General features: G+C 38.3%; 2 protein-coding genes across 6 annotated transcripts; one reads left to right on the forward strand and one right to left on the reverse strand.

Annotated features, from left to right (window-relative positions):
- The first annotated feature begins 13,211 nt into the window (after positions 1-13,211).
- On the forward strand, positions 13,212-17,160 carry LOC122669074 (tubby-like F-box protein 3). Of its 5 annotated transcripts, none has more exons than XM_043865721.1 (7): positions 13,212-13,637; positions 14,423-14,510; positions 14,618-14,626; positions 14,729-14,858; positions 14,947-15,126; positions 15,388-15,866; positions 16,871-17,160. In XM_043865721.1, exons 1-6 carry the CDS (start codon positions 13,290-13,292, stop codon positions 15,857-15,859), a joined length of 1,227 nt encoding a protein of 408 aa, XP_043721656.1. In that variant the 5' UTR covers positions 13,212-13,289; the 3' UTR covers positions 15,860-15,866; positions 16,871-17,160. The 5 variants fall into 5 exon arrangements, with proteins under 5 accessions (XP_043721656.1, XP_043721655.1, XP_043721653.1 ...); XM_043865720.1 differs by having other exon boundaries at positions 15,388-15,861; positions 16,868-17,160; XM_043865718.1 differs by having other exon boundaries at positions 15,388-15,851.
- A 1,977-nt stretch (positions 17,161-19,137) lies between these two features.
- On the reverse strand, positions 19,138-21,188 carry LOC122669070 (inactive beta-amylase 9). The gene is given in 3 exon segments (XM_043865706.1): positions 19,138-20,129; positions 20,216-20,695; positions 20,908-21,188. Coding segments are annotated over 3 exon segments (1,644 nt in total). The 5' UTR covers positions 21,154-21,188; the 3' UTR covers positions 19,138-19,211.
- Positions 21,189-25,047: the final 3,859 nt, after the last annotated feature.

Here is a 25,047-nt window from a genome sequence, read left to right on the forward strand (position 1 = left end):
AAACCATTCTGTTGAATCTCATTAGCGTACTCTCCTATACTGCTTGATCAGAGAAACATCTCCCAAAAATTTATAATTGCATCATAACAAACTTTTTAATTAACCCACTAAAACCCTCTCTTCCCAAAACCCAATAAAAGAAAAAGAAAAAGGAACCATAAAGGAAGAATGTTCTCTGTGCTGCAGTGCAGGTTGTGCCCAGGCACATGGGCCTGCCACTCAGGGGGACAGGGTGGTCATTGCGCCCATCCCCATGTGCCTGGGTGTAGCCTGCACTGCGGCAGAGAGTACAACGCCCCATAAAGGAATTAAAATAATTTACTTTTGCAACCATATACTAATAGTATTCAAACTCAATTATCCCCCATAATCAGGTGGAAACCCATCATCCCAAATCCAAGCCTAACATGGCATCTCTTATTTATTTATTATTATTTTTTTGAACATTTTTTGGATATAATATATTGAGGAGAGATTTATACGCTAATCTTATATATTCGTAATGGGAAAAAGATTTATAATTGGTGGTGTTTTCTACGCTCTCCAATGGGTGAAGCACGCTTGGATATCTACCCAGGGGGCAGAGGCATCATCTCACGTTGCCCTGTGAGAGGACGTAGGAAATACCACCAAGTAGAGATCTCTTGCCCATTGACAATGTATATGTTAAAGAGAGAAAGAGATTATGTGAGAAGTCATGTTTTAGTGCCGGGAGAAAGTTCTCTGTACGGGAGTATGGCCCACACCAGCACTCCCATGAGTTTATCTCTCTCCTCTCTATATGAAAAAATAACTCTGCCCCTTTGTTTTGAGGAGGAGAGAGATAGACTCATGTGAGTGTTAATATACGCCACACTCCTGTCCAGAAAACTAGTTCCCTTTAGTGCCAGTGTGCCAATTTTTTTTCCATTATATTGATTCTATAGGGAATGCTGAGTAGACAACTTTTGGTGGGGTGTCCCCTTCTCTCTCTCCTTTATTTCTTTCCACACTTATTAGAAAGTTGAAAAGGAAATCGGATTCATCACTCCCATCCATTTGCCTAGACTTTAGGTTTTATAGTTGTGCCTTCTTGAAAGGGCCAGAGTTTCCTTTTCCTCATTAATCTTCAATTCTTCATGAGATAACATTGACTCATAGCACTTCCTTCATGCGTCATTTCCCTGTTTTACCTTCTGAGATTGGATATGGATACATCTATATCTAATCTCAATATTTGATTTTTTTATTCTCATTCAAAAAAATATATATATATTTGATTTATGATTTTTGTATGGGTTATATGGATATAGTTGTTTTATCCACTCTATGTTTGATCCATCATGAAACTGATTAATCTTTCCATTCCTATTTTGTTTAGATCTGTGGTGAAATTTTTATTTTGTTGAATTTAGTAATGCTCCATGATTGCTTCTAGGGACTTTAATTGTTTACATATGATTCTATTGACACAAGATTATGTCTGATTAAGGTCAAATATGAGGGAGATTAAAGTTTTTGACTGCAAGTGAGATTTGAAATCAGATGGCTAAAACTATGAAGATAAATAGATAATCATAAGGATTCAGAAAATTGTGAAAAGGCATGAAGTAATAAGATTGATTCTCTAATGGGTAAGGTAATAAGGGGCCAATGGACCGAGGGACAAGGGTAAAGGCAAGGTCTCAAAAAGCGGACTCAGGAATCGAATCAGTCAGTGTCGATTTTGATCTGGAATCAGCTAAAATTAGCAGGAAATGGAGTAGAATTGACTGAAATCAGCTGGATTGTTTACGGTCGATTCAGATCAGTATCATTCGGTTCATCGATTCTTAAAACCATGGTAAAGAAATTTTGAAAAGGAGAAAAGTTCTCTACATGGGATGCAGGGGCCACGCCTAGACACATGGGAGGGTAAAAATGACTGGTGCACCCCCATGAATGATGAGAATCGCCTCCAATGTGCCAGCACACAAACTCTTATTGGCTGTTGCATGCAGCATGGCCCCTACATCCCACGCAGAGAACACTCCCCCTTTTCAAAAAATGAACCAGTGGATCTTATGGTCAAACCAGTGAACTGAAGCTGAACAGATCTCACCTTCAAAACTTAGGACAATCCCTTGTTGACGTTTCTCTTCTCAGTGGCAACATGGTAGTCTCACACTCTCAACCCCACTTTTTTGTGAAGAGGATGTTTTCTTATTTGAATCCGTGACCACTAGATTGCAATAGAACAACTTTACCGTTGGCTGTTGCATTGAGACTCGCCTTCTTGATATGTATTGATCAAATTGAATCGATCAATATGAAATAACAATATTTTTTTAATAAAAAAATATATTGTTTTGATCTGGGATTGATACGACCGATGCGTATTGGTGTTGACATTGGTGAAATAAATCCAATGGTGGTTAACTAGATTCTTATAGGCAAAAGTTTTCCTTCCCTGGTGGAGGTGGAAGAATTTCCTCACCACTAGTGATGTGACCATGCGACAAGACTCTTGCCCTATAACAAACTCTCATCCTATCGTTTGAGGTCGATATCCCTAATTGAAAATACGAATATGGATGTGAAATGAATTCGAAATTTCAACTATCCATTTACATCCTTGATTTGTTTCACCTCGACATTCCTTCCCACAATGGATATGATTTGTTTTCATTTCACGTCTCTTAGTTGTCTTAACTCTTTTTCTCATTTTCTAGAACTTGTCGAATCTTCAAGAACCCTCAAGATCATTAATTATTTAATTTGTAATTCTTTTTAATATTTGTTAATATCTATTCAATTCAAATAATTTTTTTTCCAAATTATTCAATTTGAATATGAATACACTTTAATTGAATGTAAATACCCCTAAACGGATACGGATGCAAAATCAAATTCGGATATGAACCCTTTTCTTGTAAACAATAACTAAACATGCTGCTATGTTTCTTCTATCTCCTCCAACTGACAATTCGCGTTGTGTTTCTGCTTGGTGGAACTTCTTTTGGAAACTGAAGCTTCATCCAAAATTTAAAATTTTCTTCTGGCGTTTGATACATGTAGGACTTCCGGTTAAGGCGACTATTTCAAAATGGTGTCAGGTCGACCCATACTGTGCCTTCTGTGGAAATTGTATTGAATCCTACTGGCATCTATTCCTCTCTTGCGATTGGGTCAAACATATTTGGGTGGTTGGACCTCTTGGTCTACATACTGAATTTCTGGCCTTCGAATCCCTGAGCGATCTTTGCTTTAATTTTCGCTCTTCAATAAAGAAAGATAAGGCTTCCTATTCCTGGTTCTTTGAGATTTTCATTCACTTATTATTTTATCTGGTCTGCCAGGAACAAAGTTCTATTTGGGCTTGAGAAACCAAATGCTCTATGGATTTTAAACCAAATTAATCGTTGGATAGCGGATTTACATATTTATCCCACCCCAATATATCCCAATGATGTACCTATAATAAAAGATAAGTTTTATGATTTCAAGGATTGGTTATCTGTGCCACGGGTTAAATATCCCATTTTAATGTGTGCAGGATCCCAGATTCCAGGAGTAAGACTGGGAGGCTGGTTGTACTTTTTTTGTTGGATGGAAGATTTTTGTGTTTTGCTACAGGGAAAATGGAATCATCAACTACGTGGGAATCTGAATTGTACAGTATCAAGACAGGTTTAGACCACGTAGGACGTTTAGGCTTGCAGATAAAAGAGATCTGGTGTACTAATGAATCCATAGTCAATGCCCTTCCATCTCCTACTATAGTGCCATGGCCTTATAATCATATTAAAGATCTAATGTATACAAGTAATAGAACTCAAAACACTATATTCAGTTTGTACAAGGATGCACTATGTCTAGCTATAGGTCTAAATCTTGTTTCTCCTGTGAAAGATAGAACTATTTCATCTTCCACTATTTCTATCTAATGAACTTTCTTTGTTTTTCATCAAAAAAAGATAAACTTAACTAAAGAGAATAATTGAAGTGGGACTCACCTTCACCAATAATGAGATTGACCTAAGGACCACTGGGGGCTCCGGAAAGAGATAGAGGGGCCCATCATGCGCTAGGTATGAGTAGGACCCACAACAGGTATGTGGGGCTTTCGTTCCCGCATTATACTACAAAAGTCATTCTCCAATGAAACAGTATAGTGGTAAAGGAACGAAGGAAACTTTGTTTCCTTACCACACCAAAAAAAACAGAAGTGAAATTCTTGATTCATTGTCATGATTTTCTTGCTTCCACCATAGTTTTAAAAACAGTATCGGGTCCGGCATATCGGCCGGTCCATATAGGTTTTGGTCGTATCTGATATTGATATTTTTCGGATCTTGTATAGCTGGAATGATTCTATTTGGGGGTAAATCTTTTTAAAATAAATTTTTAATAAAAAAATGAGCGTAAAACCATCCCATTTGGCCTGATACCACATATCGGTAACGATTTTGATTTTTTAAAACCATGATCTCAACTCAGCCTTATCCCAACTAAATGAAGTTTGTTCATCAAATATATATATATATATATATATATATAGTCTCCAATATGAATCGTTATTTTTCAATCAACTCTATTCAAAGCGATACATGATACAAGGTCTACCTAGTTTAAAATTAAAGAGTGAATTTTCTATGGAAAACCCACCAATCAAGGGACATGTAATGATTCTTCTAATAGGGTCATGATACAAATCATACAATAACTCAAACCGTTTACCCAAAAAAACAAAAAAACAATAACCCAAACATGTAATGGGTGGGTGAGTGGAGAAAAACTCTTTTAAAAGAAATGGATTTTATCCTTTACATTTTTCCTTTTTTGACTTTTAGTAGAAACATTTTTTTCTTTCTATTATATGTGTATTCGAAACAAGTGCAAGCCAATGATATCTCTTGAAACTGACCTAACAATAAATATACCAACAAATTATTATAAATTTTTATTTTTATCTTTGTCTAAAATAGTTTTGGTAATAAGATAGAGGGCAACCAAAAGAAAGTTACATGTTCGAAATACACATATAGAGGTGTTATTCAGACAAATCAAAAGAACGAATAAAAAAAAGTAGCTGGTTCTATATGGCCGTGTTACAACTAGAATAAATACATTAATATTTTTCCGAAACAAATGGTTCATCAAACATTGTAAGCACATTCCAAAAAATAATATGGTTAGAATTTTATTGTTTTGAGTAGGACCAGAAAAACATTTGCAAATTGTTAAAAATGTTCATTTAGGTGGTCCAACTTTTGAGCCACGTGGATTTGATTAACTGACGGTTGGATTAGTATTCATCTTATGGATTAGCTACGTACATGTCAAATTTTAAATTCTAATTCAATCAAAATACCCACTCATATATATCCATGCACCATGTGTTTTCCACGTCATCTGTGTATGTACATGTACCTTCTCATAGTCCTTAGAGGCCTAGATTTTAAATTTTTATTTAACATTTGGTAAAATTTATTTGGACTAAATTTGACGTATAGGCAGGTGGACCTTGAGTCTACCTGTCCTAAAATAAATTAAACCTCATTTGATCTTCCATATGGCAAATGTTTGGCTAAGGTGCTTATGAGGATAAGTCATCTTGGATAATTTTGCCCTCGAAAATAGAGATTAGAGAATTAGGTAGATAAAGGTTGTTTTGGAATAGAAATTGTTGAATAGACCAACGAAAATATGAGCGAGGGATTTATCTTGACTAAAATAACTATCAATTTGGATTTACTACAATGTAGTAATGCTTCATGAATAATCACAAACTCGTTTATTGCAACAAAATTTGTTGTTGTTAGGAGAAAACAATGGTGAGTGAATCGTGCCACTGATCATTCTCCTTCAGACTATAGATTGTCCTATGGTTTAATCTGGGTAACACGAATCAACCTCCAAGATAAAATAGTCCTGCAAGTCCTTTCGGTAATTGTTGCATTTACTTACATGATCACATTGGGATACATTCAAGGTGTGCTCAATCAAAAAGAAAATCAAAGCTTAGAATATTTCTCAAAACAGTAAAAAACACAAAGGCAAAACAAGGAGAGTGTACGAGACAGTGTGTTGAGAGAGAGAGAGAGAGAGAGAGAGAGAGAGGATATAACACTTAGAATATCTCTTCTAAAAAGCATTTAGAGCATGACCCGAAAGGTGTGTTTCTCAGAGAGATAGAAACACAAAAAACTAACAGCTGTAGGCGATGCTCATCCGACGTCGATAAAATCCCATTAAAACCTCCAACAGAGCGTGAAATATCGATCACATTCATGAACTTTAACTTAGTAATGAGAGAGCAAATGAGCCTTTCTTTCATAGAACCCTACTTTGTAGTTTTGGTTATATTGTATGAGCATTTTACTATCTTTCATAACCAACGTGAGACTAAATTCAACCTATTTTGCTCTATTAAAAGTAATATCGGAGAATATCTTGGATTCAAAACAAACAAAACCTTTTAAAAAAAAGATATTTCGAAACTCCTTTTGCATTAAATACAACAGAAATAGACCATTGTCATTTAAATTGGAATCCAATTAAGTATCGAAAAGCAAAAAGATTGGAATCCAATTTTATTCACTCAACACCCGACCATTGTCATGTAAATTGGGATCCAATTAAGTACCAAAAAGCAAAAAGATTGGAATCCAATTTTATTCATTCAACACCTAAATTTTTATCTTCTCTTGCTACAGCACGGTGCTGTAACGCATCGTACGATAGATGTAGAGGCCATGTGCACCATGTGGGGTCCGTTATGCCACATGATCTTTGCAGCACTGCACGATGCGTTACAATACCGTGCTGTAACAGGATTGGATAACGATTCCTCAACTCCCACATATAACACAACCATTATTAAGTAACAACAATGCTAAAACCTTGCTTCTATTAGACTTATTATAAAAGAATATTCATATTAAAAAAATAAAGTACTATTAAAACACATGCAAAAATGTGACCACAATTTCCTCTTAAAAGATCATAGTTGGGTCGTTTAAATCTGATGAACAATGGTCCACACAAGAAACAAAATAGCATCTATGAGGTTCTTTTAGGTAGGTCAGTGGGGGGTCTAAACTCTAAACAAATACATAATTAAAGATGAAGTAACCAAGTCATATGGATTATGGAAAAGGCTTATGGCAACCATGTGATCGAGTCTGTGACAAATAAATGAAGCTTAATTTGGTGATTATGATCAATTACAATTTGAATTATGTGAAATCCAATAGATGCCAAACAGAAGCCCATTAAAAGAAACTTTAGTTGGGTAATGGGATTCATTTTGGTTTTGATAAGATCTCCTCTACCTTTTCTCTCTGTTTTTATGCCCTTCCACTTTCCAGAGATTGCTAGCTATTTAGCACTAGCTAGGGAGGGTGGAATTGATGGATGGTGATGGAACTTTAGCCATGTGCTGCATGCACAAGTTCTAGCTCCTAAGCTTGAATACAAATTAAACTTTAATTTATGATGGCCTAGGAACTAGATCCTCAATTCCTCATCAACTTTTGTATAAGGTTATTTTCATAACTTTATTCTTTCCCATGCTCAACCTTTCTATTTTGATGGAGCACCACACCACCATTCATTTTCAAGATTTTGTGGCAAGCGAACGAATGATCTAAAACTAAGGCTGTGTTTGGTATACATTCTTGGAATATATTCTAGGTCGATTTCGCATTCTTGAGGTATTAAAAACATATATTTTTATCATCCAAGAATACGAAATCGACTTAGAATGCATTCCAAGAATGCATACCAAATGCTACCTAAATCAAATCATTTTGGTGGTGTGTGTGTGTGTGTGTGTGGGGGGGGGGGGACCGGATCCTCTGCAGTATCGGCGGGGCGGCGGGGCACATCTGATGGCACAGCAAAGTCCAGGTGGCACACATGGCACACATGGCATATATGGCCTTTGTTGTGCCGTCGAATGTGCACCGCCACCCCAATAGTACTCCAAAGGATTTTAATAGGGGACGGGGTTCAATGAGAGAGTGAGAGAGTAAGGGACTTGCTATTTAAGGAGAGATTATCGGTGTAAATCCCATGACCCATTGAGAGGGAATGTGAAGGAATCCCCCTCTGGGAATCTTTTCCTCCGTTTTTTTGAGTTATCTATTTAAGTGAAAAGGTTTCTTTAGATGACAACATGGTTGGTGTCTTTTACCCTTGCAACTAATAATTCACAAAGTTTAGTGAATATTGTCATGCTCATCTATCTCTTTTGGTACTTAATTAACTTGCACACTTAACAATTGATGGGTAACTAAAGTGAGTTCCTCCAACACTTAGGCTGCATTTGGTATGTATTCTAGGTCGATAATAGCATTCTAAGAAATCATATCAAACAAATCATTAGTCTTCCAACGCATGATCTTAAATATTTGGATCCATTATTTATTTATTTAACGTATATATATCATCTCATTTTCTCAACCTTAACATTTTGTGGATCCCAAGTACCTTATCTCTTGAAGATCTCAATCTTTAAATCATGGTTAACTAGATGAACTATATGGTTATACTATGAAAGCATTTGGAATCATACAATTGAATTTTTTTGAAATTAAGATTGTGTTTGATAGGGTTTTTTGAAATAAATTATCGATCTAGAATGCATTCCAAGAATGCATACTAAATGCAACATTAATTTTCTTACTAAATATTCTTATTTAAGCAAGTAATGAGAAAACTTATACAATTGTATAGAATTTGTTGGGAGATCTCACCAAAAAAAAACATAACAAAACCAGAGCTCTTTATGACAATTTTATTTTAATTATTATTTAAATTCTTAAGGTTGTGGCAATTATAGTCAATAAAGGTCTTGGGAAAGAATCATGCCTTCACCCTTCATCTTAGATGTTGGGTAGGGGGTAGGGGATAGGGGTTTATGTGATAAATTATTTTTTTGAAAAAATGAATTAATATTTAAATAAAAAGGTTAAAGCATCAAATCATGTATATATGTATATATAATTATTGAGTTGTGACCAATACATAAGATGTACTTATATTCAAAGTCCTATAACATACAAAACCTAATATGTTTCTTTTGAAGACTCAAGATTATTCAACTATTATCATAGCCATACAACAAAAACTTAAACTAACTCATAAAGAGCAGAATCCATTTTTTGCCACGTGGATAGTTGACTTCACATCTATAAGTATTACATTGGTAGAGAACTGTCATGTGTCAATTTTGTTATTCTTTGTCAGATTTGCACATATTCTTATATCTCATATAGTCCTATTATTTCAAAAAATAGGCAAGAGATCATTGTTTGGTCATGTAGTTCCTACATCGTTAGTGCGGAATGAGAATGTGCACAAGGTATCAACATGAATGGGTTTTTTTATTTCAAGGGAGGGGATGGCTCCTATGTTTACGTGCAAGAACCATACAATCAAGTAATATTCTTTTTTCCTTAAAATTTTTTTTAGTATTTCCAACAAGGGAGTGGGTTCCCCCATGAGCTAGGGGTATTTTGTATGCCACAACAATGACAACGCGGATAATGAAATCATCCATATGGAACCCACATTATCAAAGTAAGATAGAGAAAATAATATAAAAAAAAACACCATGTGAGAGGAAAATAGTACTCTAGTATAGTGGCAAAGTTTCTCCTTCTCAACATCTATTAAAGGGGCGTTGTTCTCTGCCGCAGCGCAGGCTACACCCAAGCACATGGGGGTGTGGGCGCAATGACCACTCTGCCCCCTGAGTGGCAGGCCCATGTGCCTGAGTGCAGCCTGCGTTGCGGCACAGAGAACATTCTCCCAAAAATTTATCTATTCGTCATTAATGAGATTAATATTTAGAGGAAAAGAACGTTGCCTTGCAGCGACCCCTCCACACTCTCACATGGGGCAGTGAAAATTATCACCCTACCCCTCCCCTTGGATGTTATGTGTGTGATCCCTTTGACGCCCACACTGGCATAGGGGCAACGTAACCTACAACAAATCCAAACTGGTTGAGAGACATTTCCATGAATTTTATCAAGCGAGCTACCCTCTTCCCACACCGGTTTCTGGAAATAACAACCGGGTTGGTGCCTTTGCTCATAATCTATGGGTTCTCCCTCCTTCAGGTTCCTTCAAGATCAACTGTGATACCAGTCTATCTTCAAACTCGAGGAATGGGGATCTGGGATTTATTTGTCGCGATCATCAAGGAATGCCCCACTTTGCGTCTCGATTCCAAGTACCTTCACTACTCCCACAATGGGAGAGGCCATGGCAATTCATAGTGCTTTATTGGAAGCCCTCTCTGAGGATCTCAGACACCTAGTAATTGAAACAGATAATATGGACGTTGTCTCTTATTTGCAACAAGGAATCAAGGGTGCACCGCTTCCAATCACGCCTATTTTGGAAGATATTCTCCATATCCAGTCTTACTTTGAGTATTATAATTTTCAGTTTGTTCCAAGGGAGCTTAACAGCATAGCTGACTCCCTGGCTAGGAGGGCCCTGTCCGTAACGTGTAGGACAGTTTGACCTTTATCTGATCCATGGATCCAAGATCAATGTTTGGCTTCCATGAGCTCCACACGCTCTTCTGAATAAATCAACATTTTACCAAAAAAAAAAACCTACAACAAACCCCTTCCCTAAAATTTATTAGGGCAAGAGTTCTCTGTGGGGGAGCGTGAGGGCCACGTGCGCATGGGGGCCAATGAGAACAGGTATGGAAACATCATGGGTGGGATTTCCACCTTTTAGTGGGGGTAGGGTGGTCATTTCACCCCACTGTATCTGGACGTGGACGGTATACTCCCCCACAACAAACTTTTCTCTTATTTTTTAATTGGAAAAGGTTCTCTTGCTGGCCATGGGGGAAAAGCTAGCACACACACACACTCTCTCTCTCCTCTTTACATGAAATGACCTCTATAAGGGTGTCAAAATCAAACTAAAAACCGTTTACACCGAAACTGTTTAATAAATGGTTCGATTTTAGTTTTGAAATTCAGACCATTTAGTTAAAAGTTTTAAATCGAACCGAACTATTTTAGCCGTTGGTAAACTGTTTAGGAAACCGTTTAAGCATAAACAAATACTAGTTGTATGGAATGACAATAATTAATCATTAGTACCTTTACACTATAGGTTGCTGCTTAATTTAAAAATAAATGAAAATCAAACATGGTTTGGTAGAAGTGTAGATGTAGAATTTGTAATAAAATAATTGGATTGGATTCATTCAAATACATTAATATAACAATTCAAATACATTAGTATAACAATATTCAATATTTATATGAATATTTTAACTTCTCTATGAATTAGAATCATGTCTTTTTCAATGCGGCTTGTTGAATACATCCATCAAGCATTAAATTTGGCGTAAAATAGGTAAACCGTTTAGAAATCAAGTATCTAAAACCATGATTAAAACTATTTAGGATCGATAAATCAAAACCATTTACAAAATGATTTTGATGTCAATAATTATAACCGTTTAATTAACGATTCAATTCTGATTTAAACTAAAATCCTTGCGCTGAACGGAACCGATTACCTCAAAACCGAACCATTTAACACCCTTACCTCCCTATAAGGCTTACACTTAATGTAGAAAACCTTTTCATAGTTTCTCTGGAGAACTCTTTGTTTTCATTAAATTATGGAAAATTGTTCTCAGTAGGTGGAGGTAGGGTGCTCTTGCCATGGTTTTAAAAAACAATTCCATCAATACCAATATCAATACGGATACCAATATCGATGTCAATATTAATATCAATAAGGATCAACAGTATCGGATCGATTTAAACCGTTTCATCCTCAATTTCAATTAAAAAATCATTTTTTTTATAAGGCATGGGTGCATGACCAATAATAATATGGATTAATCGCTGCATGGGATTCAATACCAATTCTTAAAACCATGACGTTAGCATCTCTGTGTCTATCTTTCTGTTTCCACTTAAATGAATTCCCTGTTTTCTAATGTATGATACTGTTTTATACAATCTCATTGGTAAAATCCTCTATTAATTTTTGTGATGTTATTGTTTATTGAAATTGAAAAAATAAAAAGAAAAGGTTTTATTTTTTAATAAAATAATAAAAGCCCATGTGGTTCCAATATAGCCCATGTTCCTTTCTAAAAAGATATATAATTTAGCCCATGTGAGAGAGAAGGGTATTTTTGATATTTCGATGTAAAAGGTAAGTAATCATGGAAAGGCGGGACCGAGTTGCTTTACCGAGGTAAAGATGCAACTGCACTTAGACGAGACCATCAGAGTCAGACCAACGAGAAGAGGAGAGAGAGAGTGGAGGTCTGGAACTCTGGATCTGGGGACAGCCCATCGATTTCATAATTTAGTTTAGCGATGAGTATTACAAATAGGTAAAAGGCAGAGAAGTTGAGAGAGAGAGAGAGAGAGAGAGACGTGTTGTCACTCTGGATGAGGTTGATGACAGTGATGAGGAGGAGGAGCCCATAAAGACAAAGTTCCCTCGTTAATGCAGCTCCTCTCCTCTGAGGCCCTGATCCCTGAAACTGAAAGTGACTGAACTCCCACAGAAAACCCTAATTTCTGTCTATCAATTCAAGACCCCATATGTTTTCTATATGGGTATACCTTGCCTCTCTCTCTCCCCTCTGTAAACAGCACTGAAGGCCTAGGTAGTAGTAGTAGTTCGAACTATAACGGAGAAGTTTTCCAGAATCCAGATAGATAAACACGAGTAGAGAGTGAGAGAGAGAGAGAGAGAGAGAGGGGTTCTGATCTTATCCATTCGGGCTCATAACTGTTTGGGTTTTCGATCTGTTCGGTTATTTTTTGTTATTTAGTGGGAATTTCTTGTTGCTACTCAGGTTTGGTTCTTTTGCGTTCTGGAAGGCTTTTTTGGGTTGTCATTTATAGGTGTTCTGGAAAGAGCTGACTTGTGGATATACTTGATTAACTGCAAAATCTGCCCAAGCTTTGAAGGGACGGATCCATGTTAGCTCTCTAACCGATCGAATCCATGGAATTCGGTTTCTTTTTCTTCTGTGATCTATTCTGTGGTTGTTGAATTGATGGGTCCGTGGTCGATACCTGTTGTCTTCGCCCTTTTGAGATGATTTTTTTTAGAGCTAATGCGCATCAAAGCTAGGTTTTTGCGTCTTACAAGCTTTTGAGACTCTTAATCTGTTGGGATTCGGCTTCTGCATCTGTTAAAGTTACTGGCTTTGTGCGCTAATTGTTGGGTACAGCGTGGAATTGGTAAGGGTTTGGAGATTTGTGGGCATGTGTATACTGCTCTTTGACTTACAGAGGAGGTGGGAGAAGTAGATGTCGCTCAAGAGTATCATCCAAGACATGAAAGGGGATTTCGGTAGCATCTCGAGGAAAGGATTTGAGGTGAAGCTGGGTTATGGCTTGCGATCGAGATCACATCGAGTGGTTCAAGATGTTTTCGTGCCAGTCGATGCTATGAGACAGAGCTGTTGGGCTAACATGCCACCAGAGCTTCTGAGGGACGTGCTTATGAGGTTAGAAGCTTCAGAGAATACATGGCCTCCGCGGAAGCACGTGGTCGCTTGTGCTGGGGTTTGCAGGAGTTGGAGAGATATTACAATGGAGATTGTTACGACCCCAGAAGTGTCCGGCAAGCTTACATTTCCGATTGCCTTGAAGCAGGTTCGTTTTATATATATATTCTCTGATTAATTAGGCCATTTATCTTTGTTGCCATTTCCATTTTCTTTCCTTATCCTTTTAGTTTCTTAGTACGAATGCATCCTTGCTTTTGTTATACTAAATCATAGCTGTGATGCATGCTCATGTGTTTTCAATCTTTGCTCCAAGTTTTGGTTAAATTTATCGTGTACATTAGAATCTGTAAAAGGGTTCAGATGATTTATGAGAGACATAAAATCTTCTCTATTTGCTTAGACCTATACTCTGAAGCTAAGAATTTTCTTTTTGAATAAATGCGCTGCCCTTCTTGAGCAGTCCCATGATGTTTGGATTATTATTATTACCTTTCTGAATGTATGCCATTTTCATGCCGACTTGATATCAGTAAGGCTTGCGGATGCTGATCTGAATCGTCCTGTAAATTATGCACCAAGAAGTAGCTTGATCAAAAGATTCAGCAAAAGTAATGATGGAGTTAATTTCCGTTCTTTTCAAGCATTGATCATCAGTAACAAATCTAGTTTGCTAGGAAATGGCTTTGTTTTTGTTTTATATTGTGAATATTGGTTGTGCTGGTGATGCATATATTCCGCACTTCGCACTGGATTAATTCATTCAGGAAAATCCATTCATTCTAGTATTCTATCATTCACTGTGGAATATAATTCATAAATTATGCTCATTGACCATTTTCTGAATTTAGGAACCTTGTAATCATCTATTTGTTTGCTTGCTTCAAAGTTTTATGTGCTTGTTCTCAGAAAGGCATTGTAATGATTTTGCAGCCAGGCCCTAGAGACTCCCTCCTCCAATGTTTCATAAAACGGAACCGAGCCTCCCAAACATACCATCTTTACCTTGGACTAACTCAAGGTGAGTATTTGTAATCCTGCTTTTATCAAGTAATTCTTTTCTCCATCCTTAAGCCCAGAGCTGTTGTACTTGCAAGGTGCTATCCTTATCTGGTGGATTGTTGGCTGCTCATAGTAGTAAATATCTAAATTCCTTTGTTTTAATTTATTTATATAAAAAGGAACAGTTTGGGATAGGTGAGTTGTGAACTCTTCTTTTTTTCCTTGTCTCCTGAGCAGCACTATCTGATAATGGCAAATTCCTTCTTGCTGCACGCAAGTGTCGACGCCCTACCTGCACTGACTACATCATCTCTCTAGATGCTGATGATATGTCTAAGGGGAGTGGAACTTACATTGGGAAGTTGAGGTGTGTTCCAGGTGGCATGTTATATTATAAAATGTTTTCTTCTTCTATTGGTTGGGTCAAAGTTTCACTTTCTTGCTTTCCTTGGTAGGTCAAACTTTTTGGGGACCAAGTTTACGATCTATGATGCACAGCCTCCTCATGCTGGAGCCACGATTACAAAAAGTCGTTCCACTCGGCTGGTGGGTTCGAAACAGGTCTCTCCCAGAATCCCTGCTGCTAACTACTCAGTAGCGCACATTTCATATGAGTTGAATGTTTTGGGTTCCAGGTAATAGGCTTATGTAGCTATTTCTAGCTTTTCCTGCTGTTTCCTAGTAGTGCCTTTTGTTTTTTATGGGGGGAGGGGGGAGCCTAAGTATTCCTTTGTGTGGAATTGGATGAAATTTGATGCCATAAGTATTGCTCTGGGTATCAAAGTTTGTCTGAATCCCTGCAGAATCAGTCATAACTTTGGGGGATCATCATTTACTTGTTCTATTATTTTCCTATACAATTTCATTGATGCTCATATATCTTCTGGAGCAATCAGGGGTCCAAGGAGGATGCACTGTACAATGGATGCCATCCCTGCCTCTGCAATTGAACCTGGGGGTGAGGCCCCCACACAGACTGAATTCCCCCTTTGCAACCCGGATTCCTTCCCTTCTCTTCCCTTTTTTAGATCGAAATCGACTCGCACAGACAATGTCCTGTCAGGGCCTTTGACTACCCCGAAAGATGGAGTGCTTGTGTTAAAGAATAAGGCTCCTAGGTGGCATGAACAGCTCCAATGCTGGTGCCTGAATTTCCGTGGACGAGTGACGGTTGCTTCAGTGAAGAACTTTCAGCTGGTGGCTTCTCCAGAGGATGGAATAGCAGGTCAGGAGCATGAGAAGGTCATCCTTCAGTTTGGGAAAGTGGGGAAGGACTTGTTCACCATGGATTATCGGTATCCACTCTCAGCATTCCAGGCATTTGCAATCTGCCTCAGCAGCTTTGACACCAAGATTGCTTGTGAGTGACAGTTAGGTGTGTCTACTTTACCCTTTTTTGGGGTGGGGGGACTGGAAATTCTAGTGTTGAATTTTAAGTCTTACATTTTGCTAACATGTCTTCTTTCATATTTTTCTTCCTGGGCATGATCAAAATTCTGCTTCCTCTATTTTTCACTCATTACGCATTGCTTTAGGATGTTCAAATTGTCCATGGGCCATTGAACTGACCAACCAATGTGAAATGTCTTATAGATAAGGGGGAGTGCTTTCCCTTCGCTTGCATAATGGATGCATTTCGGGGTTCTCCGTCATGCAGTGGGTTGCTTGCCAATTCAGGGGTGGGCCCACTGCACTGTGGGGAACTGGGGATCCATGCGTCTATTACGCTCGTGTAGGACTCACTTTTCTTCTTGGACAAGACCATGGTGCTGAAGGCAGACTTATTTAGAGATCTGGAACTTCTGATTCATTGGTAGCTTTGGACAATTGAGGTACATGGGTTGTATCATGTGCTTCAATTATCCAAGGTACACTTATTTAGAGATCTGGACCATCTGATTCTTGTATTATTTGCATAACTGCATTGAGTTGTTTCATGATTGGGTTGTCTGGAGCAATGACGATCGCATGCTAAAAATGGGAAGTTGTAGAATATGCTTTTTTTCATGTTTCTGTAAAGCATGTATTGCCAGTTGGGAAGGGGAGGATGAGTGAGAGTGGTCCAGCTCTCAAGTGGTAATCTCTCCCCAAATTATGGCAATCAGATGATCCTCACATACCGATATTTTATTGGTGCCAACCTACTAGGAACTTGACCAACAATTTACAGTGAATTCATTCAAATCATCATTCTAGTGCCAAATTTTCTGCTAGTAGCCCAAGCATGAATTGACTATTCAATTGAGATTCATTTTGTTGGCCAAGAGTAAAAGAAATTGTCCACAGCTAACTCTGTTATTAATTCATTCCTTTGTAGTGTCATTATATCTGGGAGTTACTAATCATGTGTCTCCTTTGATCTTGGTCTTGTTGGAGCAGCTGTGTTTGCAGCATTTCCTGGTGTTTCGTGAGGGTACAGAGAAAGTGTTGATCGCAATTCAGCAATGCAATTCTAAATGCTGAGGCTGGTGGACTGCAATGGGCTACTATTTTGTCAGCTGAGTCTCCTGTTTCTGCTTTTCTGTATGTATATTTTGTGTGTACATAATAAATATTCTGGAAGATGAGACATTTAGGTAGAGTAATTGGGTTTGTGCTCCTAGATTCTATTGTATCTCTCTCTCTCTCTCTCTCTCCTCTCTCAAACCAAACCAGAGGCTAGATTTTTCGACTTTTGTTTTCAGAGGTGTTAGTTTGGCAAAATGGCCAATTGTGTGGTGAGCTGCTGGAGAGCTACCATCTGGCAATTTTTGTTATTTGAAGTTGCTCTCCTTTTTCCAAAGTTGATATTTGATTTGGAGTTACCAATCTATTTAGTGTGCCTCGGCAACCCTAGTCCTGATTGCTCTCTGGTTATATCCATAGAGTTCTTTAGTGGATGATCCGGTCCAGCCTGGGTTGGATGGGCTGATATGATCTGATACAACTCATCCAACCTAAGGGTGTCAATTTAGAACCGGAACTGAAACCCAAACCGAGCAAACCAAATCGAATCAAACCCAAACAAAAAAAATTCCAGTTTGGTTTTGGTTTTGGTTTTGAAAAGTGAACTTTCATTCACTCTGGTTTCGGTTTTAGATTAAGAACTGTCTATTTTAACCAAACCAAACCAAGTATAGTGTAAACCTTATAAAATTGAATCGAACCTTAACCATATTAAACTAAGCTGATGTTGTGCCCAGCATGAGTCTGTTTCTTTTGTGGTCCAGAAATAGAAATTACTATGCGTTACCTAACGTGTTTTTTATTTGTCAAAAAATTTGGCCCAATAATAGAAGTACAAAAAGTCATTTTTAGAATAGAAACATGTTCAGAAACAGAAGTGTTATCATGCAGGCCCCTTGGGAGGTTTGTTTATGGATAACTAGTAGTGAATAATGTACTTAATGGGAATGAGAAGTTGGAGATGAGGTTTGTTTATGGATAAGTAGTAGTGAATAATGTATTTAATGGGAATGAGAAGTTGGAGAGGATAGACTTTGAAAGACTACAAGGATTACGAGCTTGATCCATTGAGGAGGTTTGACATTACTCAATTTAGTCAAAGACGTTATAAAGCCAATTGATAAAACTGAATTGATTCTTTTCGAACCGATTGACAAGACCAAACCCAGAAAAAATGGCCAATAAACAAGCTATAACTCATTCTATTATCCAGATCAGCAAAATATCAGGAAAGCTCTTATTTTTTGTTTGGATCTACCAGACTACCACGCCCTTGAGCAAACAAATTGATACAGGCAAAGATGTAAGGAAGGACCTCTTTATTTTGACTTTTCAAGCTCTGCAAGTCCAACGTGGTTCATTAGCCTATGCGAGAACTGATCAAGTTCGTATTTAATATATATATTTTTTTGGTACGGGGGAGTTCATATTTAATATTTTAGTTTGGGAGAAAGTTCTGTGATCGGGAGTGTGGTCTATGCCAGCACTCCCATGAGTTTCTCTCTCTCCTCCCCATTTGAAAAGACACTTCTACCTTCTTATTTTAAGGAGGAGAGAGATAAACACATGGGAGCGTTGGCATAGGCCACTCTCCCGGACAGAAAACTACTTCCCTTTTAGTTTACATATGAGCTCGTGCTGGTGGATACACAAGCATGGGCTTTAGTCGAGGCATGGTCCATTTATCATACCCTGTGGTCATGCTGGGTTAGACCAGTCTTGGCCCAATCTAATTCTCATGATCCTAGGACACTACTAGAGGGGTATCTCAGATGGATGTCAATCAAGGAGAGCACACCTACTTGTCCAAAGATCCTTAAAAAAAAAAAAATGTAATTTGTGAAATCAGGTCTTGTACATTGGAACTGATCTAACCGAGATTATCTCTGAATTTTCACTTCAAACTGTGAAATCGAAATGGCCGACAGACACACCACCAAAAGAAAGATAATAGTATTGATTAACCCAATCCGATTCCATTACTAAATCTCTGAGTTTTCACCTTCTCTTGCTTAACTAGAGAACCACGGAAATGACTGAGGAGCTTTGTAATCAATTCTAGAATATCTCTGGCATTAAGAATAGGGAAAAAGGCAACAAGCCAATAGGGAGCCACTTTGGGAAATTTCAGGTAGCATAGACAGGAACTTTACTTGTAAACATAAGAAGTACCTAAACCTACCAGGTAATAATAATCTCTGTTTCTAGGCCTATTTATATTTATATTTACTGTATGCTTGGTTTATGTACACGAACTCGAACCTCGTTTTCTTTATTAAGATGTAACCTGCATCATCTGGAGATCCTTCCTTGAACTCGAACTCAAGGGCAGAGACACACAGGTCTCCTTCTCCTCCTCCATATCAGGATGGTCGTCTGAATGTAATTCCAGTTCTTGGAGGCTTCTGGCGAACTCTGTAAATTTGGGGAAGTGTTCGGGTGAGAAGAAATGAGCTCCCATCCTCTGATACGTGAACGAATCTAACACCACCAGTTCCTCTTCTTCTCCACACAAATTCTTCTTAATCTCTTCCAAACCCTCTGGGGTTCCTGCGCCTGAGTTTTCCCCAGAGACCATAACTCCATGCTTCCTACATGCTGCCTTCATCTGTGCAAGCAACAACTCAGGGCTGGACAGTGATCCACTGGGCTGTTGCTTCTCAGAGAGATCCATGCCAGGAAGAACCATTCTGCACGAATTTTTAGCGAACATCTGGACCACAGCATCGTAGCCATCTCTGTGGACGGTGTTATAGAACCCCGCCGTCACCTCAGAAGGGTGGGATCTTGTCTTGTACCAGGAATGCACCAATGGCACCTTACCTGATACGGTGACTGGAGAATCTGCGAATGTAGTGGAGGCCAGAGAGAGGATGCGATCGCAGTGGGAGATGAGCTGGTTGGAGTACCAGGAGAGGAAGAAATCCCCATATGAAGTCTCCCATGAGCCTCCATGCTCCTTGAAGAAGGTATTGGAGTTTGGTAGCTCATCGTAACTGGGTGCGTCGTGTGGGCCTCCGAGACCCCATTTGGGGTTTCCGGTGGCCTCTGCGTGTTGTCTAAGATGCATTAACATGTGTTCGTCGTAGCACTGGAATTCCCCAATTCCTGGAATTTTAGTTTTGCTGCTTCTCATTGAAGGGTACGAAGGATATCGGAGCTCGCCGTCAGGCCCAAGACTCATTGAGACATCCTGAAGGAACAATTGCAAGCAACAGATCAGATCCAACAAAATAAACCAAAATTTGCTTTAAGGAGTGGTGGTTGTTTGTTAATTACCGTGATTGTGGAACCCAGGAGATGAGAGAAGGAAGACTTGAAGCTCTGGGAAAATTCCTGGTAAACTTGCAATGGAGTCTTTCGGTCAAGGACAGGTAGATCATCAACGGCCAGTGCCAAACAGTCTTTGTACTGGCATTCAGAGCGATCCGTGAAGAAGATGCTGGGCTGAGCTTCACCAATCCGAGATAACCATTTAGGGAGAGGGATTTTTGGTTGTTGAGAAGCGTGGAAACAGAGGGAGACACGGAGCTTGAGACCTGCGTCTCGGACCATTTGAGCAAGACAGAGGTAAGACGACCACTCGTACTTTCCCATGGCATCCTTCTCCACCACACCCCACCAGATGGGGAGTTCCACGCCTTCCACTCCCAACAGCTTCAAGGCCTTCAATCCGGCGGTGATGGCTCTTGCGTGGTTCACTGTATTGCAGTCGGAGACAGCATCTAAGGGAAGCCCCACGAATAACTTCACATTCTCCTGCGTATTTCATGAACTAGACATCAATATGATTCTAAAACTCATTAAAACTCCAATTTAAATGTTTCTTCGTTGTTAGGATAAAGGAACCAAAAGTGTATACGGAATTCATGTAAAAATTGTATTCTAAATTCTAACTTCTAATAGAGAACCTAGATTTGACAGAGAAGTAGAAAGAATTTTTTTTCCAGAAAAGGAAACAGAGTACTTACTGTTGTTGATCATTTGGCTGTAGAGATCTCTGCTGAGATTTTCTCTGACAAAGAGACAGCCGAGTGGGTGGCCTTCACTGTGAGTCGAACTCCAGCACTTCTCCATCTCCTTAAGAGATTGAAAGAAACCTTCCTCTGTCTAGGCAAGACTTGGTTTGAACTACAAAACAACCCTAATTCCCGAAACGCCATCTCCGTCGTCGTTCCCATCTTCGACTGAGACCTTCCAACCACTGAAACCTCCATCTCTTCCCCCTTTTTTTTTTTCTCCTCTTCTCAGAGAACCGAAATTCTACCAGAAGCGAACACGATAGCTATCCGTAAGACACACAGAGAGATGGAGATCCTAAATCGCCAAAACTCTTCAAAGAAAATATCTCTGCACAAATCTAGCAGATCAAACTGCCAAACAAAGACTCCAAATCTAAGAGATTCAAAATTTGAAAGGAAGAAAAGGTTTCACCAAATTCCAACGAATTCGAAGATTGGTTGTTGAGAAAACATGAATTAATCAAAGTAGAAATTAAATTAAACTTAAAAAAATGGATAAAAAGGACTAGAGATGTATAAAAGCGTTGAGTTCGTCGAAACGTGGAGGAATGAATTACAGGGGCAAAAAAAGGAGCCGGAGGAGACGTTTATTTATCCTCGGACACTGAGTATAAGACATGACACGTGTCGTGTTTATAGTGGCTGACATATTTTAAGAACCTTCCCATCATCCCATGTGGATGGGGATGAGTTTTATTGTCAGATTTTGGATAAGGTCCCACTCCCACCACATCCAATCGAACTGTAATGACGTGGTAGTTAGTCATATGTGGGACCCATCCATGGGATTCGGCGTACAATTAACCACGTCACATGGTATCTTTTTCATTTTTTGAGGGTGGGTGGGGGGGGGGTAATAAGACAAGAAAGCCCACGAGAGTGAAGGTGTCCAAAGTCCAGCTCCAGGTGAAGTAAACGGGTATCTGAAAATTTTAATTCGATCGGCATCCGTATTTATTTAGGGTTTTGTCTGAATTTTTATTTGAATCATACAAAAAAAATTATCTGATCGAAATAAATATCCAACTAATGATATAGAGGATTTTTGAAGATGTAACAGGTTCTAAAGAATGAAAAAATGAGAATTATAAGACTAAAATATGGATTGAGAGTGAATCATATCTATTGGGGGGAGAAGGTTTGGGTTAAAGTGTTAAACAAGTTAGAAATGTAAACGAATAGTCGAAAATTCGAATTTGATTCGCATCATATCCGAGCAGGGAATATCTAGATCTGATTACATTCGATCTGTATCTGATCCATTTACATCCTTATTAAAAAAAATCATTAATTTTTGTGTAATTAGTTTTGGGAAGAAAGTTCTTTGCAAAAAGGAGGTGAAATGACCACTCCATTTCTATTAAAGGTCAAAATCTCATCCCTATGATGTCAATGTGTGTGCTCTCAGTGGCCCTTGGATGTGCACAGGAGCCACACTCTCCCACATAGAACAATGACCCTTAATTTTGATATATAACAGAAAATAAAAATTATTAAATATGGCTCAGGTTTCTAGAATTGGATCCAATCAGTTGGTCGTCAATTTCGATTCTAATCAATCTGGAGCAGGCGATCCATATTGAATTTCTAAGGTCCATGCTAATTCTAAATCAGCTACAAGTTATCCTTATCCACATTCAATTTTAAATTAGGAAAAAACTTCCCCACAATACAACAAGGACAGGGACTGAGATCCCATTCACCACAGAGTTGGAGAGGGCAGGAAAGGGTATCGAGAGGGTGTTTTGGAACATACCAAAATCCTATGAGAGGTTTGTGAACCCTAGACGGTGGGTGAACCGTCCTCTATTGATGGAGGGACAGTTAGTCCATACCATAAGGTAATTTCCCTATCATATGATTTTTTTCCACCTATTCTGAATATGTAATTCTAATTTGAATGATATATTTTTCAATAATCATTGATGTGACGTGCAAATTCCTCTTCTCAATGGTAGCGAAGACCCTCTTACTTTAAGTTTTTACATCAACCTGGTGTTAATTGTTAAGTTTCAACTATGAGACACATAGACTATAGTTACACGAGAAAAGTAGAATAAAGCAAGAGAAATATTTTACTTTTGTATATTATTTATTAATTTTTTACATAAAACAGTTCCCTATAATCGTCATTATCGAAGTTGGATTAAGTTTTTTTGAGAGAATCTCTTCATCAATAATGATGTGATGCTATGATTAAGTTCTGGGTTTATCATTAATTTTCAACCTTATCGTTTATCAAGTGTTTCGTAAATAGTCTTCATCAGCCCCCACCCCCTCCTCCCCCTTTAACTTATTATAACATTTTTCACTAACTTAATCCTTTAAGCATGGTTTTAACATATGGTATCAACATTGGTAATAATATTGATATAGATGTTCTAAAAGCATCGCATCTTGACCAATTCAATAATATCACATCGGTCTATTACTGGTATCGGACGTGGCTAATATTAATATCTTATCAATCTATGCATCCCTATCCTCAAGGTTGGAATTGTAATTTTCTTCTCAAATATCCAAATTAAAGGGTGGATTTTGATCCCAAAATCACAATCCTTTTATCAACAAAAATCCATGTAGGCCTATTTAATGATAATGTATTGAATTCACAGGATAAAAGGCTTAATTTCTTGTTTCTAATTTCAAATTGTATTGATCTATTTGTCTACCATTATGGCAGACCGTCTACTGTTTATTCGTGGCCCAGACTTTATTCTCATCTGAAATTTTAAAACATGTGGACAAAGGACGAGAGAGAGAGAAAGGGAATCAAATGTAGGTAAACACGTGTCGTAGTAATAGAGGTTGCCTACACAATCTGAGTTTGCTTGCTGACTCATCCACATGCAACCCTGAAAACAACACCAACCCACTGGGGTTTGGTTTTGTTTGGTTTTGGGGCACCTCGGATTCCTCCACGTAAGACATCTGTCATACGTTAAATTAAATATAATAATAAATCCACAAATTTTTATTTTTATTTTAAAATTTTGAGTTATTATAAGTTATAACCAGGTGGCACAACGACGAATCCACTTTTCCAAGGGGTGAGGAGCCCAGAAGGAGAAGTCGATAATCTATGGGGCGCAAGTGCAACGAAAGGTTCTCGATGCTGTCGGTGTCGGCAACCCGTCAAGGCGTCAATTGAGGCAGACGTCGATTGCGCTGTCAGGGACGGGGTGTGGGGATTGTGACGTAAGTGGGAAATAAGAGGATGTTTATCCATCCATAGGGGAGACGGGAGAGTCGAAAACAGGAATAAGCGGTTCCCTGCCAGGAAGAGTTGTCCGATTCCTCTTATAGGGGGTTGGAAATGACAATCTAACCCCCTACCTGAGTGAGGTTAAGTCATCATTTTTGTCTCTTTACGATAAGAACTGGACAAATGTACTGGGCAGGGAATTGGACAAGATAAAATACATCGAAACAGTGACTTCTCCCTGGCATGGTTCGTAATCTTGGGATCGATCAAGATTGGATCTCGAGATTATTTCATGCTTCCGAGACTTACCAGTGCTCAATTGAGAGAGTGAAGGAAATTAGAAACAATCTCTTTGTGAAAACAGGGGTAAAATTGCATACAGTATGACACATCCTAGATACCATAGTGATGGGAGCCTCGTGCACTAAGTACACTCTTTTCATAGCTTAATCAAATACAATTGTGTGGATTATTAAATCTATCATATTTTTCTAAGTTATTCCTCAAACTTCATATAGATTAATTCTGTTTTCTACAGTTCATTCTGAGTTAAAGAAAAACTTACCAGGGGCTGGGGGGTCACTAGGATATTTAGTGGTTTTTTTTTTAAATAAATTCATACAACATTTTTTATAAAAGTTATTTTTTTTGGGTGAAGAATTCAACAACAATATAAAAAACTAAAGGATAAAATTTTCCTCCATCTATAGAGGACGGTTCACCCACCATCTTAGGATTCACAAACCCCTCCTAGGGTTTTAGTATATTCTAAAATACTTCTCAATACCCATTCATGCCCTCTCCCACCCCCTGGTAAATAGGATCCCATTCACCGTGGGTTGAGGGAAAATCGATTCAATAATAAAAAGCCAAATTGAAAGTGC

The sequence above is a fragment of the Telopea speciosissima genome, chromosome 7 (assembly GCF_018873765.1).
Source record: "Telopea speciosissima isolate NSW1024214 ecotype Mountain lineage chromosome 7, Tspe_v1, whole genome shotgun sequence".
NCBI lineage: Eukaryota > Viridiplantae > Streptophyta > Magnoliopsida > Proteales > Proteaceae > Telopea > Telopea speciosissima.